Source organism: Leucoraja erinacea, chromosome 37 (genome assembly GCF_028641065.1).
Source record: "Leucoraja erinacea ecotype New England chromosome 37, Leri_hhj_1, whole genome shotgun sequence".
NCBI classification, from domain to species: Eukaryota; Metazoa; Chordata; class Chondrichthyes; order Rajiformes; family Rajidae; genus Leucoraja; species Leucoraja erinaceus.
This window is the reverse complement of record NC_073413.1, coordinates 1,652,097-1,664,899: the sequence shown is the minus strand read 5'-3', so window position 1 is coordinate 1,664,899 and position 12,803 is coordinate 1,652,097. Positions and strand designations below refer to the sequence as shown.

At 47.7% G+C, this 12,803-nt stretch overlaps 1 protein-coding gene across 2 annotated transcripts in view; it reads right to left on the bottom strand.

The window, feature by feature from the left end:
- micall1a (MICAL-like 1a) overlaps positions 1–10,932 on the bottom strand; it is an 89,535-nt gene extending 78,603 nt beyond the window's left edge. For both annotated transcript variants that reach the window (XM_055663011.1, XM_055663012.1), the window contains exon 1: positions 10,733–10,932. In XM_055663011.1, coding sequence (XP_055518986.1) covers positions 10,733–10,872 — 140 coding nt within the window. In that variant the 5' untranslated portion in view covers positions 10,873–10,932. The remainder of the gene's footprint in view (positions 1–10,732) is intronic.
- Positions 10,933–12,803: the final 1,871 nt, after the last annotated feature.

The window sequence follows — 12,803 nt, the reverse complement described above, 5'->3', positions numbered from 1 at the left end:
AGTAGAAAGATAATACATGATTACACTTGAGCTACTCACAGTGTAAGATACATGACAAAGGGAATAGCATTTAGTGCATGATAAAGTCAGTAAAGTCTGATTAAAGATAGTCAGAGGGTCTCCAATGAGGTAGATAGTAGCTCAGGACTGCTCTCTAGTTGTTGGTAGGATGGTTCAGTTACCTGATAACAGCTGGGAAGAAACTGGTGCTGAATCTGGAGGTGAGCGTTTTCACACTTGTACATCTCTTGCCTGATGGTACAGTAGAGTTCCAGGCATCGGCAGCTGAAGACATAGCAGTCGAACGTAACACAATCAAGAGCAGCACAGACATGAGGGAGAGCGATGCCATGGAGAGAAGTTAGAAAATATGGATAGGAATTTAAAAATAAAGTTGTTGCTTTGCCAGGAGCCCAAGCAGGTCACCAAGCACCAAGGGGTGTATTGAGCGAATGGTATTTATGGCATGAGGGCATGGAGCAGAGTGTATGTTGTTTTGTGGTTGATTAAAAATTGGATGTTGGTGAAAAGTACTTTGGAATCGATTGGTAGAAGTTTTCAGTAAGAGGTGAGCTGAGGGGAGTGACACAAGAGACTGCAGATGGTGGGACCTGGATCAAAACACAAAGTGCTGGAGGAACTCAGTGGGTCAGGCAGTATTTGGGGAGAGTATGGAGAGGCAACGTTTCGAGTCAGGACCTTTCCTCAGATTGCGGTAGATACAAGAATGATGCAAAATTACAGAGGTGGAAGTCAGCATTTGGCATGTTGATGTGCGTTTGTGGCCAGAAGCTTGTCTTGTGATTAATATGACACCAGCATTGTGAACAGTCTGGCTCAGTTCCAGAAATCTGCTAGCGAGAGGATAGAAATTGTTTTGTTTTTTTAGAGGCACAGTGCGTAAACAGGCCCTTCAGCTCACCGGGTGCGCTCAGACCAGCAATCCCTGCACATTAACACTATCCTACACTCACAAGGGCCAATTTTTACATTTACCAAGCCAATTAACCAACAAACCTGTACGTCTTTGGAATGTGGGAGAAAGCCGAAGATCTCTGAGAAAACCCACACAGGTCAGGGGAGAACGTACAAACTCCGTACAGACAGCACCCATAGTCGGGATCAAACCCAGCTTGTCGACGCTGCAAAGCGCTGTAAGGCAGTCTACTGCTGCGCCGCCCACAAATTTAAGACGGGAAGCAAAGCCCTTAAGCTTTGATCGTCCCAACATTTAGTTGAAGGACAATGTGCATCCAGAACTGAGCGACAGACGAGAGATGATGGCCATGTGGAAGTCAAGGTATTGATAGTCCTAAGGGGCAGTGTCATGATAAACAAAAATGAAGAGAACCAGATACCAAATTCATGTTCACGTCACAAGAGCAGAATTAGGCCATTCGACTCATCAACTCTACTTTGCCATTCAATCATGGCTGATCTATCTTTCACGCTCAATCCCATTCTTGTGCTTTCTCCCTGTAACCTTCGACACCCGTACTGATCAAGAACCTGACAATCTGTGCTTTAAAAATACTCAAAGACAACAGCAACGAGTCCATGTGAATGTGAAGGGAAATCAACTGCATGCAATTTCCTGGCTGCAAATGGATAGTTAATAATAGAACTGTGTAGGTACAGATATCCACACTGAGCCAATGTGAAGAGAGGCTGAAGGTGATCTAGCTAACCATGCCAGAGGCAGGTGGCAGCTCATGAAGGAATGGTTTCCACCCAGTCCAATAAAATGTCACATGAATTGAAACATCATGACCCGAGTGTCATTTCAGTCGTCTGACCTGGGCAGAGACTTGATAATTAGAAAAAGGAGAAGAAATGGAGGTACGTTTCAATCTATGGATGTTACATTCAAGAGTCAAATGGGCTTTCAAATACTATCCTGTTCTGCTCAAAAAATGCAGCTCACCCTAAATCCCACTGCTTCTACACCAAATTACCAGGGACCATTATTATTATTATTATCCATCCATAAGCCTTGCATTTCTATTCTCTTCTGATCCAACATCAGATTAATTTTTAACATTTATGAACATTTATTAACTTACAGCTCCAGAGACCCAAGTTCAGGGAGCTGTTTGTGCCGTGTTTGTACGTTCTCCCTGTGACTGGTTTACCCCGGATGCGCCAGTTTCCTCCCATACACCAAAGACGTACAAATTTGTACGCTTTGTTAAAAATAAATGTTAAATTTATTGTGTGTAGGATTGTGCTAGTGTAAGGGGATTACAGGTCAGCACGGACTCAGTGGGCTGAAGGGCCTGCTTTCTCGCTGTATCTCTAAATTAAACAAAAAATTTACATCCTTATATAAAGATATCTTTCCATGTCCTTATTCGTCCCTTTCCATGTAATAATCTTAAGACTTCCAATCCTCTGAATTCTTTAGACTAAGAGTTATACAACACAGAAACATGTCCTTCGGCCCATCTTTCCAATGCCGACCAATATGCCCAACTATGTAAGTCCCACGCCTGCATTTGGCCCATATCCCTTTGAACCTTTCCTTTCCATGTCCAAACTCTGACCTTTTTGTAAGAAACAAAGAACTGCGGATGCTAGTTTACCATGGAAAGACACAAAATGCTGCAGTAACTCAGCTGGTCAGGCAGCATCTCGAGAGAACATGGTTAGGCTAGGTCTCTTCTTCAGAAAGGTCCCGACACGAAAAGTCACCAATTTACTCTGAGTTACTCCAGCACTTTGTGCCTGACCTTATTGTATACTCCGCATGGTTCCCTGCACCATCAGCCATTAGGAGCAGCTTTTTTGTATCTACCTTACCCACACCAGGGATAATCCAGTCCATCTCCACCAAATGACAAGCTGATGAAGAAAACATCGAAATGGTCAAGCCTGAAGCTAACAAAAGCATGGGTTTGGATTTCAGTGGAGAAATGTATCATGTAAAAGATGGAATAGCTTATTGTAACACTGCTCGCATCTAATCTTTTTTTAGCATCACCCCCAGACGTTCCCTCTGCTTCCCCATTAATGTGCATCGTGTCGATGCTGTTCAGAACTGCAGACAATGTCAGACTATGTCCCGTAAACTTGTCCCAACAGCATTCGTTGTCTCTGTACTGTACACTGACAATGACAATTAAAATTGAATCTGAATCTGAATCTGATTCCTTCCCTGGGCCTTCACACGAGGTACAACCATTCTGACTGCTCCACCCCCTCCATTCCTCACCCCTTCCACTCTATTTGTCAAACCTAAACTGTCTTTATAAATTATACTGCTTGAGTATGTGTAGGAAGGAACTGCAGATGCTGGTTTACACTGAAGATAAGACACAAAATGCTGGAGTAACTCAGCGGGACAGGCAGCATCTCTGGAGAGAAGGGATGGGTGAGATTTTGGGTCAATGCTCCAACTTTTTGGGTCTATCTAAGCCTAAATGAAGCATGTAATGATGCCAGAGTATGGTCTGAGAAATGATAGTTTTAAAAATGAACAGAAGATGAGGAAAAAATAATAAAGAGATGAAAAGATTGGATTTTATATTTGTGTTAAAGTCAGAGTAAAGAGCCTGTCCCACTTGGGCGTCATTTGCGCGTCTCGCAGATGGGCAAATTTGCGCGTCTGTACATCCCAAAATCCTGGGGCGCCGCGCGCGACTGCGCGTCACTGCCTACGTCACCACGCACCGTGCGCGCATCACGATGTGTGCGTTGTGACGCATAAATTACTCGCAAATGACGCCCAAGTGGGACACGCCCTTAACTCCAGCATTTTGAGACTCGTTGCTGTTGTCTTTGAATCAACTTTCTTATTCTTCTGAAGATGTAATGATCGTTTCCTGCAGGTTATTCCTTGTCTCCCAGTCTCAGTGCATTGGAATCTGGACTAACCTGGTCCACATTAAAGCACCGCTCCCCTCCCTCTAGCTACAATTTACAAACTTCTAAAACAAGCACTAGGCGTCAGCTTATTGCTGCCTCCTTAACCTGATCCCACAACTGCACAAATACCACAGACACTAGAAATCTGAAACTCAAGCAGAAAACACTGGAAACAAGTAGACCAGTCCTCGTGGAAAGAAAGAGTTTCAGGTCAGTAAAGGGCCTGTCCGACTTGGGCATCATTTACGCCACAGGCCGGTAGTGACTGACGTACGACTGTCCGGCGAAAATCTTCTAGCAGTATGACAGTCGCGCGCCAAGTGCTCTTGAGGGCCCTGCTTCTTTTGGGAGCCATTTGTGATGTTGTTCGTACTTAGTCTGATCTCCGTGGCAAGGATTTTCCCAGTGAAAAAAATTTCAAAACTATGCGCGCTTTACATCTGGGTGGTCACGTGGTGCGGCGCTCAAATGACGCGCGAATGCCGCGCCATCGGCGTAGGGCGGCGCATGGTTACGGACGTTGATGCACTGTGACACATAATAAACTAGCACAGGCAATGTTCGTGCGTCACCGTGCATAACCATGCGTCACCACGCGCTACACGTACGCCATCAGTACGTCAGCGTGCGCAAGGGATACGTCACACAGGTGGCATGCGTGGATTTTGGGCATTACAAAATCCTGGGGCACCGCGCGTCACTGCATACGCAACCACACGCCACAACGCACAACCAATTTTTAGGATGTCGCGTAAATGATGCCCAAGTGAGACTGGCCCTTAACTGTTCACCAGTTCTGATGAAACGTCATCGAGTTAAACCGTGGCCTCCAGATATATTTTCAGCAATTCTACTTTTAACGTTTCGCTCAGCATGGTGGGTGCCTCACCTATCACAAAATAAGCCCGTCATACTTTGACAGACAGATGAAACAATATAGACAGCAACAGGCGGATCTGGCTGCACGTTCACAGATCAGTGAGGATGCCAGAACACATTGATTTATAACCCTCCCTTTCCTACGTATTCATGTGCACGTCTCTTAAAAGCCACAATCATATTTGCCTCCACCACCACCCCTGGGAGCTCGTTCCAGGCACCCACCGTTGTGTATAATAATCCAGCTCCACACATCTTCTTTAAACTTTGCCCCACTCACATTAAAGCTATGACTGTAGTCCTTGACATTTCCACCCTGAGGAAAAAAGGTTCCGATTATCTTTGCTTCTGGTAATTTTAAATACTTCTATCAGGTCTCCCATCAGCCTGCGAAAAAGAAATCCAAGTCTGTCCAATCTCTCCTTACACGCTCTAATCTACGCAGCATTCTGGTCAACCTCTTCTGCACAAGTTTCCACATTCTTCCTGTAATGGGGTGACCAGAACTGCACACGTGCAGACAGCAATCACAAACCAGAAAGGTTTATGGACTTTGTAAGAAAAAATCACAAATACAAAGGCAGGATAATTACGCTGAAGATGAGATACAAGGAACTACAGATGCTGGTTTACAAAAATGAAGACACAAAATGCCAAGATACTCCAGCACTGTGTGCCTGAAACTATACTGAACTTCTGTAAAGCACCAATATCACAACAAGTGAATCATTGGCTGCCATGCTTTAGAAAGGATGATAGAGGATCCTTAACAGAATGGTTCCAGTGATAAAGGCTTTTAGCTACAAGGCAAGGTTGGAGAGGCTAGGATAGTTTACTTGCATGATGGAAGTTGAAGGGAGATTTTTTAGGGAGCTGGACAGGATTATGTCTGGCAGATACAGAAAAAAATGTTCCTTTTGGATGATGATACACCAGGGAAGACATATACTGTGTCTTCTTCTTGCGAATGAAACATAAACCAAAGGAATAGTTAGATCTCAAGCCGGGTGTTGAGCAGCCAGGTTGTTGTCTCTGCGCCAATATCTGCCAGGCCCTGAGCTCCAAGGCCCAACTCCAGTACCAAGTCTGTTGAGCTTCACCCATGCTCCTCTGGGGAGGTCAGACCCTGGACAGCTTATATCTGGTGAAGAGATGTAGCTGTGTAATGGGGATAAGGTTGGCTTCCACCTGTGTCTTAGGCACAAGAAATAGAAGGGGTGAGGCAGAATTGAGGTGATGACCTGTAACTGCACAAGAGGTTTGGTGAAAGAAGGGAAATAAAGTTGTAGGAGTGGGCGACAGAGCACGGATTGGCATTGACCCAACGTGTCAAACCAATTCTTGAAAATATAAATTAACTATTTGACTCTAACTGATTAACAGATTTTCAATCAAAACTGCGAAACAAAAATCAAATCTTTTATTTATCCTCTCTGCCACACTTCTTGTTCTCCCCCAACCAGTAAACCCAGTCCCTCTATCCGTCACCAGCAAAGATCATATCAATGTATGAAAAATGGCAGTCGTTGTCCACCACTCCCCCTCGAGCCTGCCCCAAAATCAGCCCTGACAATTCACAACTTATGTTCGCTGAATGCTATTCAAGTTTATAAATTAACTGACAAAGGTGTTATGGATCAATGAATTGTCACAGGCTGCTACAGTGTTTAACAAACTCAGAATAATGCACATTATCCAAAAAGATCACCTGGTTACTTGCAGCTCTGAAACACAGGTTAAAGCATTTCATACGCAGTGGCGCAGCGGTAGAGTTGCTGCTTCACAGCGCCATAGTCCCGAGTTCGTTCCTGACAACGGGTGCTGTCTGTACAGAGTTTGTACATTCTCCGTGACTGTGTGGGTTTTCTCCGGGTGCTCCGGTTTCCTCCAACACTCCAAAGACGTACAGGTTTGTAGGATAATTGGCTTTGGTAAAATTGTCGTGTAGGATAGTGCTAATGTACGGGGTGATCGCTGTTCGCCAAGGACTCTGTGCAACGTAAAGCCCGTTTCCGCGCTGTATCACCGAAGTCTAAAGTCAAAAAGATAGGAAACACCACAGACCGTGTGCTGAAGCTTTGGAAAGAGAGGCAGTGGGTGATGGTTGTGGAAAGGAGAAAGGGATCTGTATACAGTCTATACGGCAGACAGAATTCCCGATTCACCCTTTTCAGTGGCTGGAGCTAGACACTCTGGCAGACGAGGGCATTTTATTGCCATGATCAGTGTGCCAATGTAACAACACTAATTTGCATCAATGTCAAGAGACTGAATGACTCTCTTTTTGCAAACACCCCCTCCCTGCTCCAGAGCAATTCCCGGCACCACGTTCTGCTCACATCTGTGTTAATGCATCATAGAGCGCTCAACATGTAGGATCATTTTCCAGGTGTGGCAATGTGGAGAGGCGCAAGAAGTTTATTTTAATTGGTTTTCTCCCTCTTTAACTCACTTTTGCAGTTTCCCAACAGATTGACCAAGAGCAGTGATTCATGAAGGGCACTCTTCATTTGAACATTGACAAATGGGGCTAGGTATCTTATCATAACTGCCACAAGAGGACTTGGTTTAGAATAGGGATACAGCGCGGAAACAGGATCTTTGGCCCAATGAGTCCAATGATCCCCGCGCACTAACACTATCCTACACACACTAGGAACAATTTACAATTTTACCAAGCCAATTTACCTACAAACCGGTGTGTCTTTGGAGTGTGGGAGGAAATTGGAGCACTGAAACTGGAGAACAACCAGGCAGGTCAAGGGGAGAACGTACAAACTCCACACAGACAGTCCCCGTAGTCAGGATCGAACCCAGTGCCTTGGCGCTGTGAGGCAGCAACTTTACCGCTGCCTCACCGTGCCGCCCTGTTTAGCTGTTTGAAGTCAACCAAATGAGGGAAAGCAGCTGGAGTCAATTGAATCAACCCAGAATTGCTAAAGAACAACAACCCACAGGGAAGCAAGAGGCAAGTAAAACTGTTACTCAAACATCGCACCAACACGACGAAGCAGGTACTATAACAACATTTAAAGACATTTGGACAGGTACTTGGAGAGGAAAGGCTTAGAGGGATATCAGGCAAACGCAGCAGGTGTGATGAGTGTAGATGGGGCATCGAGTCAGCATAGGCAAGTTGGGCCGAAAGGGCTGATTCCGTACTGTATAACTCTATCCCTTCACTGTGCTCTCAAACACAGATGCTCGAGGGACAACCCTGCTAACAAACCCAAAAGCTGCTATACTCTCACAACTCTCACTGTCTGAAGAAAGGTTCAGACCCGAAACTTCACCTATTCCTTTTCTTCAGTGTGCTAGCTGACCCGCTGATTTACTCCAGCACTTTGTGTCTGTAATCTCACAACAGGCAGGTTTTCACAGAAGGGGCGACTTCACCATCTTTTCAGAGAGCACTCAGGAGTGAAGCCATTTCCTCAGAGCACCAGAAGGCAGAGGCAACGTGCACTGACCTCACTCGTGCCTGTGTGGTCATGTGGAGCACAGTCAGGGTGCTGGCACTCTCCAACATAACCTGCATGAAAACCTGGCAGCTCATTAATCTAGCAACAGGACACTTCCCTGTGAACCTTGGAGATCACATCAACCACCCACAGAGTTCTGTCCTGGAACTGCCTTCCTCAAGTGAACTCTCTCCTGTACACTAATATCTGCTAATGACAACCTCGGATGACCAGGGGAACAAACTGTAAGATGCTGATCCTTTTGTCTATCTTCCGTAAATGCCAGCGTCTGCAGTTTCTTTTGACCAATATTGAAAAACACTGATAGAAAAGCCATATTCTTTGGAAGTTTTATTTTGTGAAACAAAGGCTTCAACAATTATTCTCTTGCTGACTATTTCAGCCTTCATTCTGAATAATGTGAAAGCATGGGATGCAAAACGTTTTGTGGTGGGACACTCACACAGGCTCCTTCATGAAACATACCATGGCAACACGGTGCCCTGACTCACTGACAAACACTCCCACAACGTCTGATCAAAGGGCCAGAGTTCTAGGGAGAGGTTGGACAGACTCAGACTTCATTCAGTTTAGTTTATTGTTACGTGCACCGAGGTACAGTGAACAGCTTTTGCTGCGTCAGCAGCAAGACGAGACATGATTACAATCGAGTCATTTGTAGCGTACAGATACATGATCAGGGAATAACGTTTAGTGCCAGGTAAAGCCAGCAATCATTCTTTGATGAGCAGAGGGGTGTATAAATTCATGTCAGACATAGACTGGGTAAATGCAGTATTTTTTCCTTAGGTAATCACAAACAAGAGGGCTTAATTTTGAGGTGAGAAGCGAAAGATTTTACAGGAACCCACAAGTTAAACTTTGTCACTCAGAGGATGGTGGGTTTGCTGAACAAGCAAAGAGGAGGTAGTTGAGACAAATACTTTAACAGCTTTTAAATTTGGAAAGATATGTTAAAAGAAATGTTCAGAGGGATATGGGTCTAGCCTAGGCAAATGGGGCTAGCTTAGAATGGACATTTGGACAGCACTGAAGCTCTGACACAGATGTGCTAGCCCACAATGAACATCATAAGAACATAGGAAAAGCTAATCACCAGCTGATGTTAAAGTGCCTTATAAACCCACGCATCTGTCCAAAATCCCACCTCTTCCAGAACACACGCTAATGATCACACCAATCACCCTGAGCAATGAGGAACTGCAGGTGCTGGTGTTACTAAACACTTTAACTCCCCTTCCTATTCCCACACTGACCTTTCTGTCCTGAGCCTCCTCCACTGTCAGAGTGAGGCCCAATGCAGATTGGAGGAACAACACCTCATATTTAGCTTGAACATCTTACACCCCAGCGGTATGAATATTGACTTATCTAACTCGTAACCCTTGTTTTCCCTCTCTCTCATCCCACCCCTATCCTTGTCCTCCAACTAGTTTGACTGTCCTCCTGATTAAATGTTATCTTTGTATACCTCGCTGTCACCTTCCCCTAGCTAACAATGATCTCTTCTACATCTTCCTTGACCTTAGTCCCCTTTGATGTCTCGTTTTCACACTGTACCCTTCCATATCTGTGTCTCCCTCTCCACTGACACTCAGTCTGAAGAAGGGTCTCGACCCGAAACGTCACCCACTCCTTCTATCCAGAGATGCTGCCTGACCCGCTGAGTTACTCCAGCATTTTGTGTCTAACCTGAGCAAATGGCCCAGGGTTTAATTGACAAGGAAAAGACAGACAATCCTCAGACACTTGACGACAGGCTCCAAAGTCGTGGCCACTTTCTCCGCAAGATGACCCAAAATGTGATGACTTGTTTCCTTGATACTGAATGACTGCTTCATTTGCCATAACCTGCTACACCTCTGCTCAAACATAACCAGCAGGTATAACCAACGTCCCTTTGTTGTTAACCAGCAGAGACACCCTCCCCTCATTCACCTCACCCCCCCTTCCCTCGTCCTCATACCTCATTTCCCAGCCATTGCATCCCTCTGACCCACCTGGCCTGTCACTCACCCCCAGCCCCCTCACACCCAATTCACCCTCCAGTCTCCCAAGCCCGTCCGCCCCTCACTTGCGTCTCTCACTCTCACACTCTCCCCTCCCCCTCTCAATCCCCAACCCTCCCCTCCCCCTCCTTCACCCTCCCCCTCCCCCTCACTCCTCCCCCTCCCCCTCACTCATCCCTCCCCCTCACTCCCCCTCCTCACTCCCCCTCACTCCCTCCTCCTCTCCCTCCTCACTCCCCCCTCCCCTCTCCCCCTCCACCTCCTCCCCCTCACCTCCCCCTCACCCTCTCTCACTCACCTCCCCCTCCCCTCCTCACTCACTCACTCCCTGATTCCCCTCAACTTGTCCTCATGTCCCCCTCCCTCACACACCCTCTCCCCTCACTCACTTCCTCCTCTCACCCCATCCCCCTCACTCACTCCCGTCCCCTCCTGTCCAGCACCGCCGCCCCACCCGGACAGCGGCCGCTGTCCTCCATCTCCCCCCCGGACACTCACATGAGGTCAGGCCGGTGGCGGTGTATGATGGCGCAGAAGGCGAGCCCGTCCCTGAAGCTGGAGCTCATATTCTTCACCTCCACCCCGGGGTAGCCTTCGGCCTGCCGCCGGGCCCACTCCTGCAGCGCACGGGTCGCCATGGGAGCGGCTGCGGAGCCTCGCTCAGCGGCGCCCGACCCCACTTCCGGTGCCCGCCGCACCACGTGACGTTCCGCCAGAGCGCCTCCCCCTGTGGCCCCGCCCGGTACTGCACCGCCAGCGCCCCTCGCGGCCCCGCCCGGTACTGCAGCGCCAGCGCCCCTCGCGGCTCCACTCGGTACTGCAGCGCCCCTCGCGGCCTCGCCCGGTACTGCAGCGCCAGCGCCCCTCGCGGCTCCACTCGGTACTGCAGCGCCATGCCTCGCGGCCTCGCCCGGTACTGCAGCGCCAGCGCCCCTTGTGGCCCCGCCTCCATGCGCAACACGCGGAACTGCAACCAGCGCCCCTCCGGCACAACTCGTTTACTGCAGCGCCAGCGCCCTGCAGATGCACTCGGTAGAAGCGAACCTCGCGTTCGCCCAGAAAAGCAGCGCCAGAAACTCAGCGGGTGCAGCGCCAGCATCTATGGAACATGCGGAAGGCAACTCCCTCACACAGTTTTGCGGTTGCAACCAAAGACGCCTCTGGTTGTGAATGGATTTCCAAACTTGTAAAGACTGTCCTCCACTCTCAATTTCCCCATCTCCGCTGCATCTGCTCCCAAGATGAGACTTTCCATTGTAAGACAGCGGAGATGTCCACTTTCTTTAGTAAGCAGTGGCAAAGCTGATAGAGTTGCTGCCTCACCGCGTCAAAGACCCGGGTTCGATCCTGACCACAGGTGCTGTCTGTGTGGAGTTTCCACCACGTTCTCCCTGTGACCTCGTGAGTTTTCTGCGGGTGCCCCGACTTTATCTCACAGTCCAAAGGTATGCAGGTTTAGACAATAGACAATAGGTGCAGGAGTAGGCCACTCGGCCCTTCGTGCCAGCACCGCCATTCAATGTGATCATGGCTGATCATCCCCAATCAGTACCCCGTTCCTGTCTTCTCCCCATATCCCCTGACTCCGCTGTCTTTAAGAGCCCTATCTAGCTCTCTCTTGAAAATATCCAGCGAACCGGCCTCCACTGCCGGGCAGAGAATTTCATAGACTCTCAACTATCTGTTTGAAAAAGCAATTCCTCGTCTCCATTCTAAATGGCTACCCCTTATTCTTAAACTGTGGCCCCTGGTTCTGGACTCCCCCAACATTGGGAACATGTTTCCTGCCTCGCGCGTGCCCAAACCCTTAACAATCTTATATGTTTCAATGAGATCCCCTCTCATCCTTCTAAACTCCAGAGTGTACAAGCCTAGCTACTCCATTCTCTCAGCATATGACAGTCACGCCATCCCGGGAATTAACCTTGTAAACCTACACTGCACTCCCTCAATAGCAAGAATGTCCTTCCTCAAATTAGGGGACCAAAACTGCACACAATTCTCCAGGTGTGGTCTCACTAGGGCCCTGTACAACTGCAGAAGGACCTCTTTACTCCTATACTTGTTATTAAAGGCCAACATGCCATTCGCTTTCTTCACTGCCTGCTGAACCTGCATGCTTACTTTCATAGACTAATGAACAAGGACCCCCAGATCCCGTTGTACTTCCCCTTTTCCCAACTTGACACCATTTAGATAGTAATCTGCCTTCCTGTTTTTGATACCAAAGTGGATAACCTCACATTTATATGTTATTTGGCCTCGTAAATTATCCCTCATGTGTCGGGATTGGATGGGAAAGTGGGAAACATAGAACTAGTGTGAACAGGCTCTACGTTCTCTACGGTGGGCTGAAGGGCCTGTTTCCATGCTGTATCTCTGAACTGAACTAAACGTGGTTTCCCTGCTGCTGTCACCAAGACATCATTCGTCAACATTTCCGCCATCTTCAACGTGCTCCCGCCACCAGTCACATCTTCCCATCCCCACCTCCTTCCACCTTGACCACTCCCTGTACAACTCCTTGATTCACTTAGTCACTTCACACCCAAATCACCCACTCCTCAGG